Source organism: Zootoca vivipara, chromosome 1 (assembly GCF_963506605.1).
Source record: "Zootoca vivipara chromosome 1, rZooViv1.1, whole genome shotgun sequence".
In the NCBI taxonomy this organism is placed as follows: domain Eukaryota; kingdom Metazoa; phylum Chordata; class Lepidosauria; order Squamata; family Lacertidae; genus Zootoca; species Zootoca vivipara.
In genome coordinates, this window is record NC_083276.1 from 88039536 (window position 1) to 88055049 (window position 15514).

General features: G+C 44.2%; 1 protein-coding gene across 3 annotated transcripts in view; it reads right to left on the minus strand.

The window, feature by feature from the left end:
* Positions 1-15304, minus strand: part of GYPC (glycophorin C (Gerbich blood group)) — a 33150-nt gene extending 17846 nt beyond the window's left edge. The window contains exon 1 of one of the 3 annotated variants that reach the window (XM_060278581.1): positions 14878-15304. Coding sequence is in view for 2 of the 3 variants with exons in the window: in XM_035128534.2 (XP_034984425.1) it covers positions 14878-14911 (34 nt within the window). In the remaining variant the exon portion in view is untranslated. The remainder of the gene's footprint in view (positions 1-14877) is intronic. The other 2 variants (XM_035128534.2, XM_035128526.2) reach the window with 2 other exon arrangements.
* Positions 15305-15514: the final 210 nt, after the last annotated feature.

The window sequence follows — 15514 nt, forward strand, 5'->3', positions numbered from 1 at the left end:
ATATTTTAGAATATTTTGGAGTATACCTATTATTTTTGAATACTGTATCTTGCCCTGGGGGCAATGTGAGCCATAAAACAAAATAATAGCAACATTAGTTGAACTATATATATATTTGAAACTCATTCTATTTGGTTTCTTTAGATCAGGTTTGTCTTTTCCTCAGCCAGAAAGGAAGTGGCATTAGTTCTCAATTATTGATTAGAAACTAGTGTGTTGACAACCCACCAGCTGTTGAGAGAGTCACTTGTCTGCTCTGATGTCACAGGCAGATGTGTGTTATCACCTTCTGGGCTATTAGTTTAGTTGCACTGATGTCACAGAGGGGCTTAGAAGTCAAGTACTAAGAGGAACTCAGCGCACCTTAGAATTTGTGCTTCAATAGCACAAAGCAGTTTTGTTTTGTTTTTAATTGCAGCAAACAAAATTTCTTATTGACCAGGGAAATCACATCCTGCAGTTCCTCTTAATACTTGGCTACCTGGCCCTAGGCTTCTAGGTTCTTGGTGAAGGCTCTAAAACTGCTTAGTTTATTTGTATCCAGCTAGAAGGAATCATTTGAAACACCCTGATATCTAGGCTGTACTGAAAAAAATCTTGCTAGGTTCCAAGGTGATTCCAATGACATCTAGTGGGTACAAATCAATTGAGCGTTTTCCGAATCTTTGATAAAAACCGACAGAGGACGTTTGCTGTCTGTGGTATGATGTAATGAATACAAATTAAAACTATAGATTCTAAAAGGGTTTTGATCAGAGTTGTCACTTGCTTAGACAGTATTGATGGCAATGTTGTACCTTACAGTGTACCTTACAATTTCATAGTTTGCTCAGTGATTTCTGATGGCCATGGAAACTGATGTGGAGCCTTAGATCCTGGGCTCATGAGGACCAATCTCATGTACCACCCAGACTCATTGCTACTGCAGGAGTGTCATCAACTACTATCCCCATTGCGTGCATGCACACGCGCATGCACGCACGCACGCACGCACACACACACACAATCACTGGGTACAGGTGGAATAATAGACAATTCCATTTTTTGCCATTCTCTTTGACCCTACTCTTTTGCAATTCTAAATCTAATTTTGTGGCTCCAGTTCTGTCGTGCCCAACTAGTGAGCAACCACGCCAAGCACATCTACCAGCCATACTATTTTCCTTATTAGGTACTTGACATGCTTCCTCTCCTTACAATCAGAGAAGTCGATGAAAACATGACACTTATGTTCTTTGTAGACAAACGCACATGGCTGGTAGGCTGTGCTTCATTTAATGGATCTCAAATTGCACAGACCTGGGGTGGCAAGCACAAAAGGTCAGCAGGATTACGCAGCTGCTGGGGTTCATGTCTATTAAGGGACCCACCAACTGAAGGTCAGTGTCACCATATTAGCTTTCAGGACCTATGATCTGGCCAGGCTTTGCTCCAAAAAACCATCTTGACCATATAGGACTATATAGTGGGGGAATCCCTGGTCCTGAATGGGGTCACTGTGCCCCTGAAGGACCAGGTGCACAGCCTGGGAGTCATTTTGGACTCACGGCTGTCCATGGAGCTACAAGTTAATTCTGTGTCCATCAGCTCCATCTGGTACGCAGGCTGAGACCCTAACTGCCCGAAGACTGTCTCACCAGAGTGGTGCATGCTCTAGTTATCTCCCGCTTGGACTACTGCAATGCGCTCTACGTGGGGCTACCTTTGACGGTGACCCGGAAACTGCAATTAATCCAGAATGCGGCAGCTAGACTGGTGACTGGGAGTGGCCGCCGAGACCACATAACACCGGTCCTAAGAGACCTACATTGGCTCCCAGTATGTTTCCAAGCACAATTCAAAGTGTTGGTGCTGACCTTTAAAGCCCTAAACGGCCTCGGTCCAGTATACCTGAAGGAGCGTCTCCACCCCCATCGTTTAGCCCGGACACTGAGATCCAGCGCCAAGGGCCTTCTGCCGGTTCCCTCGCTACGGGGAAGCCAAGTTACAGGGAACCAGGAAGAGGGCCTTCTCGGTAGTGGTGCCCGCCCCCTATGGAACGCCCTTCCATCGGAGGTCAAGGAGATAAACAACTACCTGACATTTAGAAAACACCTAAAGGCAGCCCTGTTTAGGGAAGTTTTTAATCTGTGATATTTTAATGTATTTTGGTATTTGTTGGAAGCCGCCCAGAGTGGTGGGGGAAACCCAGCCAGATGGGCAGGGTATAAATAAATAAAATAATAATAATAATAATAATAATAATAATAATAATAATAATAATACAGTGGAACCTCGGTTTATGAACACCTCGGTTTATGAATTTTCGGTTTATGAATGCCGCAGACCCATCTGGAACGGATTAATTCACTTTCCATTACTTTCAATGGGAAAGTTCGCTTCAGTTTATGAACAGACTTCCGGAACCAATTACACCCATGCTTCGGGTTAAGTACGCTTCAGGTTGAGTACTCCGCGGACCCGTCTGGAATGGATTAATCCACTTTCCATTATTTTCAATGGGAAAGTTCACTTCAGTTTATGAACGCTTCAGTTTAAGTACTCCGTGGACCGTCTGGAACGGATTAATTCACTTTCCATTACTTTCAATGGGAAAGTTCGCTTCAGTTTATGAATGCTTCAGTTTATGAACAGACTTCCGGAACCAATTACACCCATGCTTCGGGTTTTTTTTTTTTTTTTTTTAATATTTTTATTAATTTTCCAATTAAAACCAATTATATCACATTCAATATTTCAAATTATACACATATATATATCAATCAGACCGAATGTTATGCCAAATCATCTAAAGAATTTTTTATTTGGGTTCCCATGCTTCAAGAAATTGGGAATTCCTCGCAACTGTCCACTGCCGTCTTTTTTCTAAAGTTCAAATCGTCCTTCAAGTTCATAATAATCCAGATCTTCCCCTTACAGTCACATAGATGTTTTCCACTTTCACGATTGTTTCCCAGCTGCTGATATAAATATCAAACAAAGTCTCACAGATGTTCTTTCTCCTGTGTGAGTTAATCAGTCCAGCCTCCCCATAAATCTTCTTAATGGAGCTCCTGTTGCGTTGAAGCAATTCGAAGTAGCGCCATCTTAAAAAGCTCAAATCACTTTCGCTTTTCTCTCATAGCCATGAAGATTTACGATCATTATAGAATTTACAGCTTTTCCAGGCAGGAGACCCAAACATCAAACCATAGACTCTTGGTAAATTAATGGATCTCCTTGCCCTATAGCTGAACTTAGCTTCAGGTCGCTGCTCCAATTTAAAGTGCGTCACAGCTCATAAATCCTCCGAACGCATTCAGAACTCCTTCCGTCCGACTAGGGGGGGGCTTTTCTCATCGGCAACTCCACATCTTTAAAAAAATATGCTCAGTAACAACAGTTATAAGGTTCAACTCACACAGTCTTTTGCTTCTCTTTCACTCCAAACAAGCCAGGACATCGCGTCCGGGAAGGTACGAGGCAACAATATGAAGAAAAAAAATAAAATAAAAACTCACTCCCCTTATCGCTCCGTCCCCATCAATCCTTCTTCCAGATGCAGTACAATCTTTGACTCCTCTCACTCGGCAGCATAAATTTCTCAGCAGTAAACAGCGCTTCTTTCCCTCCTTCTGAAGTATGTCCATAGATTTAAGCCTAATTATCTTCTTTAACCATGGAAATCCCCGCCATGCAGATTAGCGTCCGGGAGTCCTGGCCCTTGTAAGTGCTCAGCCCAAGCTCCCCCCACTCCAAAAACAGTCGGAGTGGGTCTGGGGGCATCGCGGGCCAGCGGCCCCTCTCCGTAACCCCCGGAGAGGGTAGGGGGTTGCCATTTACTCCCCTAGCAACCGCCAAATTCCTTACAAAGGTCAGAGAGATGGAAAACAGGTCCGCCATTCCTGCAGGCGGAAACCGGAACCCATGCTTCGGGTTAAGTACGCTTCAGGTTGAGCACTCCGCGGACCTGTCTGGAATGGATTAATCCACTTTCCATTATTTTCAATGGGAAAGTTCACTTCAGTTTATGAACGCTTCAGTTTAAGTACTCCGTGGACCGTCTGGAACGGATTAATTCACTTTCCATTACTTTCAATGGGAAAGTTCGCTTCAGTTTATGAACGCTTCAGTTTATGAACAGACTTCCGGAACCAATTGTGTTCACAAACCGAGGTACCACTGTAATAGGAGGTTTAAGATATACTCTTTGCATACACTTCAACTGTCGTGATTTGAGTGGGACATCCTGGAATTAAAGAAGCCATACTAGTTTCTGATTGGCTCCCTGAATGTCCTTGATTTTTTTTTATTTTTTTTTTGGTCCAGAGCTCTGGCTTAAGCCAGCTGGCTCCTGTGAGAGCTCAGGACTGAAAAAAGAAGAATCCAAATTTTGATCAGCAGGATGTTGGAGGGTATGTCTTTGTGGTCTCAGACATCCTCTGCCCTAACCAGCTTGACCTCTGAGATCATTGGGCCTTCCTAGGTAATGTTGCTCTGAGGGCCTTCCAAAACCTAAAGCTGGCCCTGAGGCCTGTTATAGATATATTGACACTCTCATCAGTGGCAGAGGTGAATGATTCCTCTATACTTGCATCAAAGTAGCTAAAGTGGCTTAAGAAAACGAGGCAGTGTCTTAAACCTCAGTTTCTCATCCTTATAACAGAAGCAGCTCGTGACTAGATGTCACAGAATCAGGGCATGCAAAATACCAATCTTATTAACTTTAAGTTACTTTGACCTGAATTTATGGTGTCTGATGTGTTTGCTTATTAAGACATACACCCATTCTTGTTGAAACAAAATTAAAAAATTCCTTCCAGTAGCACCTTAGAGACCAACTACTTGTAACCCATTCTTGTTGGGACTCTAATATATTTTTTTCTTTCCAGATACCTCCTCCTTTCTGTGATCTAAAACTGGGTGGATTTTCTCCTTTTTTTGGTTCAAGAAAGTTAAGTTTCCTTTGTGCTACAAGGGGAAAAGAGAATAGCTCTGGTGGAATTAATAACCAGCATGATCTTTAATTACAAGACATGTGCGGCAGACGCCTGGAGATAGCTACAATTACCAATCTGACAAAAATAGTCATGTTGCACTTCAGACAGACAAGCTACTGTTTCACTTCTACATGCACCAATTGGTCACCTCAAGGCAGCTGTCAGGATGTGTAAGTCACAGCACCGGTTTATGCGCCATTTAAAAAAGAGGAGTCGGGGCAGAGTGCGTCTAGTGCACACCACCTCATTGATTTAAGGAGAGGGCTTTACTGAAAAGCAATACTGTTGAGAGGACACATGGAATTCATAATTTCATCTCCTCAATTACTGCCTGGGGCAGGGTAGCAGGGAGGCTAGGAACATAATGCCGGATTCACTTCCTGCCTGGGAAATGTTCTTAACAACACAAGACAGAAAACACAGCCCTTCCCTTTCAGGAAAAGACAGGCCTCTAAGAGAAGGGGAAAGACCTTTGCCTCAGGCTCCTTCTTTTCATTTAAACCATCCTCACACATCAACTCTCTCTCTGTTCTTCAAGCTGGTCCCCTCGCCTGAGCCTCATCCATCATGTGTTTACCCAGGCAAGAAACTCTTCAAACAAGCATTCCATCAAGATTGCTACTTGCGCTCCGTTCAGTCTCAAGTCCTGTGACCAAAAATCAGATGCTACCAAAGCCCAAAGGCCTGATTTGTTTCAAACAAGTAAAACCGTTTAGATGAAATCAGCCTTGGCTCATGCCCCACAAACAGGATGCAAGGCTTTGGAGACTCTCAAGGAGGAAACGAAACAGGGCAAGTGGTGTGAAGAAGCTGCAGAGGTTATGACCTCTTGGCTTTTCGAGGAGGGGTGGGGTGTGGAATCTGCTGCAGATTGAATCAGGAACCATTATAGACGCTCTGAATCTCCATTATAAATCTCTGTCAGAAGGGCCTTCTCTACAAATGTAAAGCAGTTAATAACGGATTAACAGTTCTAGATTTTCTGCAGGAAGACCTGGGAATTATAGTTATGTGGGGCTAGTGCTTTGTATCCAGACTCATTTACAGAACTATAATCCCCAGGGTTCCTTGACTGAAAGACATGAATTTTGCAACTTGCTCAGTCCACAGATCAATTGCCCTGCTAAATTGTTCAAGTCAAACACTAAAAAATAAATGAATGAACTTTTCTTAAAAATAAAAAAGAGTTCAGCTTTAACAGTTGAGCAACCCAATTCCCTCCCCTGTCTCCCCTCTGCCTCTTCCCTTGAAATGTTTTTTTCCCCCAACTCTGATAATGCCTCTTGCCTGCTTGGATGGAGGGTACAGGGGTGTGTGGTAAGTGTGTGTAGAAGCTGACCTATTATTGCAAAGGTGAAATGTACATTTGTTGCCCTCAAACGTTTGCCTCTAGCCCTGCACAGCACTAGCATGTGGCCGCCCAGAAGGTCCCCTAGAAAGGAATGCAGAAGTCAGGCTGATAAAGGTTCTCCACCACACGCTTAGGGCTTCAAATGAACCAACAAGTGATGTTCAGGCACTGGCAAAAATACATTCCACATAGCTGCTCCTAGTCGTCCCTAATTCTCGCAGCTTTGTTTTATGCTAGTCCAATTTCTGAGAGGTCTTCAGTAGAGATGTGCCCTACCCAAATCTCCATCCCTCCTTGCATCCCAGCAACCTGGTTGCAGAGGGGATAAAATCGAGGGAGTGAAGAATGGGGGTGTGGACAGGCCAGGGATCCAAAGAGACACCCCTCTGGCAAATGGGTTCTGCAGCAAAGGTGAGCTGCAGATACATATTGAATTGCAGGAGGTTGTAAGACTTGTGGCATTTCGCTGTCCGGTTTTGTTACACACAGGAACTTTGGCAACTGCTGAGCTGTGCTCACACATCAGGAAGGAAGCTAGTCCTTAAGAAGAGGTGACGAAACTTATCCCCAGAGGAAGGCTTTGCTTTTTTATTCACTCTCCGCTCAGCTCCTGGGGCTGTCAGTCACCGCTGCAGGCTGTAAAAGTTACACCGGTTGCCTGACTCTCCCAAGGAAAACAGCAACTCTCTGTGCAGAACAGAGATGCCACTGCCATGTTCCTTACTACCAAGGGTAAGTCCCTAGTGGCAACCTTTCCCTCTCCACCAACTTATTTAAAACCTGCAGAGCATGAAGCAAAGAGCAGAAGACTTGGTCCCTGGGTTCATTTGCAATTCAGAAAGCACAATCCACCGAGGCAGCTTTGGAAATTAAAAGGAGACTGATAAACTCTGTTGGTCTTTCAAGAATGAGAGGTTTGTGTATGTATGGTCTCTCCCCCCCCCGCCCCCAGAAGTGCCCTAGAGTAGAAATGAGCGGGGGGGGGGGTTTAATATCTGGCACCTGCAGAAATTGGAATTGGGGACAGCCAGTGCCATGGGCAGGGATCCTTTGAGAAAGGAAGTGACTTTTGCAGAGAAAAACAAAACACTTCAGGCCATGAGTTGAAAAGGAAAGATTTATGCCTTCCTCCCCTGTGGCCATAACTTCCTTTCCTTCCTTCCTGCTGACAATGCTTCTTGAATACCCTAAGAGAAAAGGAGGTTTTTTAAAAAGTGCATTCAATGTTAAAAACAGCATAAAGCTGCCTATGGGGATTTGGCATAGGGGGGAAATGAAGGATGCCTGGAGAGAAGACTTAAGAAAGCCCAGAAAGGTATGTGTGTGTGTGTATTTAAAGCCCGAGCTAGATTCTGATTTCTTTACCTCAACCTCACCCATCACCCCAATACTGTACAACATTCCCGGCCATCATAGGAGCCAATGCCTAGGGGCCAAGGCCCCTTTGCCCCCCATAAAATATTTGAGGGGGCCTCCACACACACCCCAAGTTGATGGGCATTGCCATTCAAATGGTATGTGTGTGCCATGACTTGTGATCATGGGCATAGGCAGGATTTTTGTTAGGGAGCGGTAGGCCTTTTGTTAGAGGAGGCAGGCAGAACCTCAGTTAGCTATGTATTTTTATTTTTTGGGGGGGCAGCTGACCCCCCCCCCCCGGTGATGCCCATGCTTGTGATCGATTATGCAGGCCAGGGGTTACCTGCCCCTCATATTTTATTCAAGTTGGCACCTGTAAGGGGGAGGGCTTATAGGGAACAGCCCCCCCCCTCATCAGGTCGAGCTCTTTGCAGAGCAGCAAGTCCAGTAGCAGATCAGATTACAGAAATCAGGAAGTAGAGAGGGAGGAGAGAGGCTCTGACAGCATGCGAGAGCCTCAACACCGAGTAGAGACGGAAGCAGCTGGGAAGGAAATGACATGATTGGCCACTGGAGAGCAGTCAGGACGGCCCTTCCCCCTGACGCCTGAATTGAGGTGCACGGCACCCCGTAGGGTGAGAGGGAGGCGCTTTAGGGTTCCCAAGCTGTTATGTTGGGCACGAAACAGAAAGAAGCCATTGCGAGGTTCTGAATCGGACTAAGCAGACATGTTTTCCAGACTCTTTGCACTGTAAATAAGATGCACAATAAATTAAAGACAAGGAGGTGTGGAGCGTCGTTACTCAAGAGTAGCCGCAAGAACCACTGACAGCACCTCTGCTGGCCATGTTGATGGCATAACCCTTGCTGATGTCACCATATCAATTTCAAAAGAAGACTGGAGGATGTTGGAGAAGCCCGTGGAAAAGGAACATTTAGGAATGAAAAATTATCATCACCCTCAGTGATTCTCCATTTGCCCTGGGTGTGCCAGCTAGAGAGCAGTGATTAAACTCCTAAATCATCGGAGAAGCTCAGTAGCCAAGATGGCCTTGCTAAAGCCATTCAGATAGGAGACCCGTATTAGCTGCATACAGTGGAACCTCGAGTTACAAACACCTCAGGTTACAAATGCTTCAGGTTACAAACTCCGCTAACCTGGAAGAGTTACCTCGAGTTGAGAACTTTGTCCCAGGATGAGAATGGAAATTGTCTTCTGGCGGCGCAGCGGCAGCAAGAGGCCCCATAGGCGAAAGCACGCCTCTAGTTAAGAACAGTTTCAGGTTAAGAACAGACCTCTGGAATGAATTAAGTTCATAACTAGAGGTACCACTGTACTTTTAAGAAGTAGCATGAAAGTTGCAAACACCAAAAGGGCAAGTAGCATGAGCTGAACGGGAACTTACCAATCACATGCTGATCAACTGACAGGAACATAGGAAGCTACATTGCCTATCTACACTGACAGACAGAAGCTCTCCAGGGTCTCAGACTACTAGCCTTAGCTGAAGATTCCAGGAACTGAACGTCAGACCCAAAGCTCTGGACTATAGACCTTCTCACTGTTAGAAGAATACAAGAATATAGAATCAGTCCTGTATTTAGGATCCAGTCCTGCACCCTCTTTTCAGCCATGTTCTTTCATGGCCACTGTATGTTGTCTGTTGTTTAGTACAGTGGAACCTTGGTTCTCGAACTTAATCCATTCCAGAAGTCTGTTTGACACCCGAAACTGTTCAAAAACCAAGGCGTGGCTTCCGATTGGCTGCAGGAGCTTCCTACACTCAATTGGAAGCCGTGTCGGATGTCTGGCTTCTGAAAAATGCTCAAAAACTGGAACATTTACTTCCGGGTTTTTGGCGTTCGGGAGCCGATTTGTTCATCAATTAAGCCATTCAAGAGCCAAGGTTCCATTGTATTAATTTATATAGCACAACCAGTGTACATAGCACTTTACACAAATGCAAGAGGAGAAATCCCTGCCCTGAATATTTAAAATTCAACACAGGACAAGCTACAGAAGACGGGGAACGAACTGGAGACAAGGGTAAATAGGGAAGCAACATGTGATTCTATTTGTAACACACACTTAAAGTTAGTTATCAACTGGACTACAAGAGGGCATGGGAACTAGATGTTGCTTCTGCACAGTACATAAACAAGGCACAAAGGCAACCACCCCCATTGCATTGTTTTTTCTCTAGCATCTGGTATTCATTTCAGAGGCATACCGCCTCTAAATGCAGCAGTTCCATTAAACCATTTAACCATCTTGCTATTGGCCTTTATTAGGTTTTTGGCTATATGTCATGAGCTGGTAACAGATGGCCTAAGGCTGCATGATACTCTGAAGGGTGTGTGTGTGTGTTTTATGAAGCCTGCAAACTCCTACTAGCATTCTGAGAATCATTTATAAGGAGTAGCATCCCTTTTTCATACTTTGAGAACAAACCAATAAAAATGATGCATTCAAAAGTTTTCATAGGGGTATTATGACATCCAGAAGGCAAAGGGGGTAGGTTTCCTGTATTTCTTCAGTTTTCAAAACTAATGATGCAGAAACCAGAAAGCATGAGAATTTCATTCAGCCTGCATTTGTAAGCCAACTGACTTAAGTCAAACCTCCTGGATTGGAAAGTAATAATCTTCCAGATTTTACACTTCTCCAAAGTTCTCAGCTCAGAAAATAAAACCAAAATTCATTTTAAAAGTACCGGTATGTATTTCATATGACAAAATATGTTTAGAAATGTGTGCAGTGAGATAAATAAAATTTTAGTATTTTTTAAATATTAATATGGAGACAGACAATGAACGGGCAATGAGCATATGCCAAGTTATCAAGGACCAGAAATTGACTGATCTAATCTAAGTCAAAGACATGATTTTAAATGATCAAGGTAGAATCCTGAACTCACTTAATAGGGAGTAAACTTCAAGGAACTCAACAAGACTTACTTCTGAGTAAGGATGCAGAGGAACATTTATTTACATCATTTATATCCAAAACCTTTTTTGGGGGGGTATTTCTCTTTCTCCCCACTGTTCACAATTTTTCTTGAAGATTTCATTGTTCCCATCCTCACAATGAATGGTCAATATAGAAATCTTTGGCACAGCTCTAGCTAAAGTAGCAAGCACCAAATCAAGAACTTCCAAGTTCAGAAGCCATGCAGGAAGAAGAAACGTATATACAGAAAAGAGACCTTGGCATTGCAGTTCACACTGTTTCACATTATCTTGTTTAACTACATCTCTGCCCTCATCAACGTGTATGCATTAAATGTGAGGCTCCCCATCAGAACCCTGCTGGGATATCATAATTTATCAGTCTCAAGACACTCCACACTGAGACTCCCATGTGAAAGTTACTGATAAGCTCAACAATATATATGGACTTCTTGGAACTAAAAAAAAAACCCCACAGTCTTCCTTGAAATGATCTTTTCTGTTTTTTGTTAAAGTAAGAAGAGTGAAGGGCAGTGGTGCCAGTAACGCAGTGCAAAAAGTTGAAAGGACTACAATTCTCAGCAGAGTTTTTCAGTTTCATTTAGAGACACCCCCAAAACATTTGTTGGAGAATAAATTTATGCAAGAGGCTGACTCGTTCTAGAGATTATTCAAAGCACACTGGCTTTTCTGGTTGTCTACATGCCTTCACCCACCAAACAGGTACTTGATGCTTCAAAAATACAGTCTCAGTTGGATATGGATTTCATGATGGAAATTATAGTGGTGTCTTAGTACGCAATAAAACTGTACCCTTTAAAGTACTCAATTGTAAAGGCCAATTTAAAAGATTGCAGCTTTATGTTAAAACAAACATGCTGCATCACTGATATGACTGTCTTATGATTCTGGGATGTGTGAGGAGCTGGCTACAGGGATATCTTTTAGCTCAGCTTTGCCCAATGGAGCTGATGGAAGTTGCTGCCCAAAGCATATGGAGAGCACCAGGCTGGGGAGTGCTGACATAGCCCATTCAGACATTTGGTCTGGGTTAAAATAATACTGCATGTGGTGGGGGAGTGAATACAAAGAAGTCAGTGGCATAGTGTGTGGGGGGGAGGCAGAGGGACGGGGGGCCCTGTACACAAAATTCTGAGAGGTGCATAATCAGGCAACCCCCCACGACAGGCTCCCTCAACATGGCTGAGCTCCTACTGGCTTCCAGAGCTGCAGGGAGGCAATCCGTGTCCAGCCCAGGCCTTTGGGGCTGAGGCTGGGGCAGTGGCCCCTTCTCTATGTGCCCAGTAAAGTGACACCCGCGTGCTCCCCGCCCCTTGGTTGGTGGACACCTTTAGGCCAACTCTCCTTTCCTTTTGTGCAAGCTCCACAACACCCCATGCCTCCTCCCTATCTGCCCAATCCACAAGTGGCCACAACACTTGCCCTGCCCTGGGCACCATCAACCCATGCTACATCACTGAGACAAGCATGCTAGCTCTGCCCTTCCTATTGCTGCCCCTGCTTCTCTCCACAAGTTGCATTTTAGTCATATCTTCTCCTGCACATGCAAGCTTTCCAGGGATAGCATGACGTGCTGTGGGGATTAAAAGAGAAGGTGCAGACAGAGGCAAGGAATGAGCTGTATTAGATTACGCTCAGTTTTTGACATGGTGCAGTCTGAATCAACCTTCTGCCAACCTTCTATTTTACAGCCTACTTGATTAGGAATGTTTAGTTATTGATTATCCTCCCTCGGTGCAAAGGGGTTTGATGAGATGACTACAAGTTATGATGAACTAAATAGTTTAAAGCATGAGGGTTTTGTTTACAGTGGTACCTCGGGTTACAGACGCTTCAGGTTACAGACACTTCAGGTTACAGACTCCGCTAACCCAGAAATAGTACCTCAGGTTAAGAACTTTACCTCTGGATGAGAACAGAAATTGCACGGTGGCGACATGGCAGAAGTGGGAGGCCCCATTAGCTAAAGTGGTACCTCAGGTTGAGAACAGTTTTAGGTTAAGAACGGACCTCCAGAACGAATTAAGTTCTTAACCCAAGGTATTTATAAAGTCATCATCCTTTGGCACAAGAAAGAACCTGTTGCCCCCAGACAGATTGCGTCAGAGCTGCAAAGACTGAGAACTACGTCTGTGCATGCTGACCCACTACCAGGATTCAATTTGGGCCCAATCTGGCACTTTGGAACCACCCTGACTTGGGGTGATTCAAGGCTGACCCAGTCCAGATCTAGGCCCCAAACTGATTTGGGGGCTTTGCACAGTCTCTTCCTCCCCCTCCTCACCATCAGACCGCCCCCCCCTTGACAATTCCAGATCACTATGACTGGGTCTGATCCAAGACTGCCCCATCCTGTTGAACACCAAGAAGTGTTCAACAGAAAAATGGACTCCCTCGGAAGGTGGTGGACTCTCCTTTGGAGGTTTCTGAGCAGAGGTTGGATGGCCACCTGCAGTCGATGCTTTAGTTGAGATTCCTGCATTGCAGGGGGTTGGACTAGATGACCCTCAGGGTTCCTTCTAACCCCAAAATTCTATGCATTCATGTTCCTTCCCTGCACTTATATCAGTCTCCAATCTACAGTATATACCTGTAAGTCTGGCAACATTTCCCCTGAAGACACGGCTAATGAGCACAAAGGCAGTCACTGTGATATTCAAGTTTTATCACGGTTTCACAACAGTTGACAAATGGGTCTGCAAAAGTGAAATAGTCAAAGAAAAGAAAAGGAAGGCGTATGTGTGTGCGTTAAAATGGGCGTTGCATTTGCAAAACACATCAGAGTTGCATAGGCAGATTTAGATAGAACATTATGTATTTTTCTGACATATCTTCTCTACCAAACCACCAATAGCCTTAAGTTTTCATGCAAAACTGTGTGCTTGATGCTTAATGAAAAGAAAAGCAGAGAAGGAAAGAAAGCAGCATGAATACCTCTTTTTCCTTCTCCTTTAGCCCTGCCCATGAACCGGAAAACATGTTCTAAGATTTCACATACGCTAGATATGGGCACACTGAATATCTATGAATAGACACCCCAGCGCGCCAATATGTCAGTACACACATCCTGCCAGGGAGGACCCATGCAGTTTGCACCAGTTACATAGTAGGAAGAACAGATGATCTCCACCCCTTACTACCTTGGTCTCTCTCTCCCTTCTGTGTATTCCTCTCTGTTGGTGATAGACTGTAAGTTCCTCGGGGCAGAGTCTTGTTTGTGAAACTTTACCTGCAACTCTGAACAGTTCCATGTGAACTGACTGTGCAGCAGCAGCAGCAGCAATAATACATTAAATGATGATTATGTTTTAATTATTACAGACATTCATAATTCAATTCTTAATGGCAGTAATATTATTAAACTGGTTTCAACTGAATCATTCCCATACTGGTAATATGATCTCCAGCTTAGTTAGAATCTGGTTCAGTGCCTCTATTGGAACCCTACACCTAGTACTTTTTTGCTCTCAAAAGCTCACTCAGGACTGACAAAACTCCGTGGCAGAAACTGGTGTGCTTCTGTCTCCCTAACCGCCCACCCAAATCTCCCTGGACTAACTTTCTTCCTGGTATAACTTTTCAGCAATGTGTAAGGAATTTGAGAAACAGGAAATACACCCCACTTTCCTCTCCCCTTCATTTTTCTAACCTTCAGTTGCCTCACGCCTGCTTTGCTAGAGTTAGTGAAAACAAAAATGCATTGTGGCTAAATATAGTCTGACAGTTTGGGGCTTGGCTCTCAGGTTACATAGACAGTTCCATTTCTGTATATTGAGTGAGGCAGTAATGTCACAGGAAAGAGAAAGTGGGGGCGGGGGGAAGATAGTAAACAGCTAAAAACTCCTTTACTTTATTTTTTGTCTGAAATACGATTAATTCCTACTTTAAACAACACTTTCTTGGTACGACTCAGAAGTTTGAATCTGGATTTTATCTTCTCCAAGTACTGTTATTTTTGAATTCCTGCCTCGACTTCTCCACATTCTCTCTCTCTCTCTGTGCCGATTTCCCACATCCACACTCATAAATGCAGGAAGGAAGGGAGTAAAGTTTCAAGGACACACTTTAGAAAGGCAGTCTCTTTGGATTCTGTAGACACAGATGTATCCATCTATATATAATAAAAACTTTGCATTAAACTTAAGCTAGGAGTTGTACAGTTTTCCATTATAGTACCGGGGCGGGGGGGGGGGGAGAAGAGAAATTTCAAGTACTCACGCGGAGCAGATGTTGTACTGTTTTGAGAAGCCATCCTTTATGCATTCAAAACTGCCCCCCTCTCTCCGCCTGGCTTTATTATTATTATTATTCTACTGACAGTCAGTCGGGCTTTCCTATCCGCAGTCCAAAGACAGATGAAGCTGCAACAGCTGGCAGGACTGGGGGAGGAACCAGGCAAGAAAGCAGCTCTTGTTCCGGAGCTTCTTGTCTGGTTCTTGACCATTTACCACTGGAAAAGGAAACAGCACATGTGTCATTCAGTTTAGCCTCTCCAGCTCACACTAGGAGGAGGGGAGGGGCACCAGTTTGCAGATAAGCACTAACTTTTTTTTTTTTGCATTTAGCCCTCCTATCCCTCAGCTAACTAGGACCTTTCCACCTCCAGCAAGCAACAAGTTGAGACAAAGGCATCTTACTTTCAAATCGAGAGCCAAATGCATCTCACGCCAGCAAAGTATAACATAATATGAGGTAAAAACAACAGTGAATTTTCAAGGGAGGAGGGTGGGAAACGGTTACGCTGCCAAAATTGCGCAGGGGAAAATTTAACAATAGGACTTTCATTTTTTTTCTCTTTGCTGTGGCAGCTTTTCTGACTCTCTGCACAGAGAACTCCCCCCCTCCCCCATGTTCA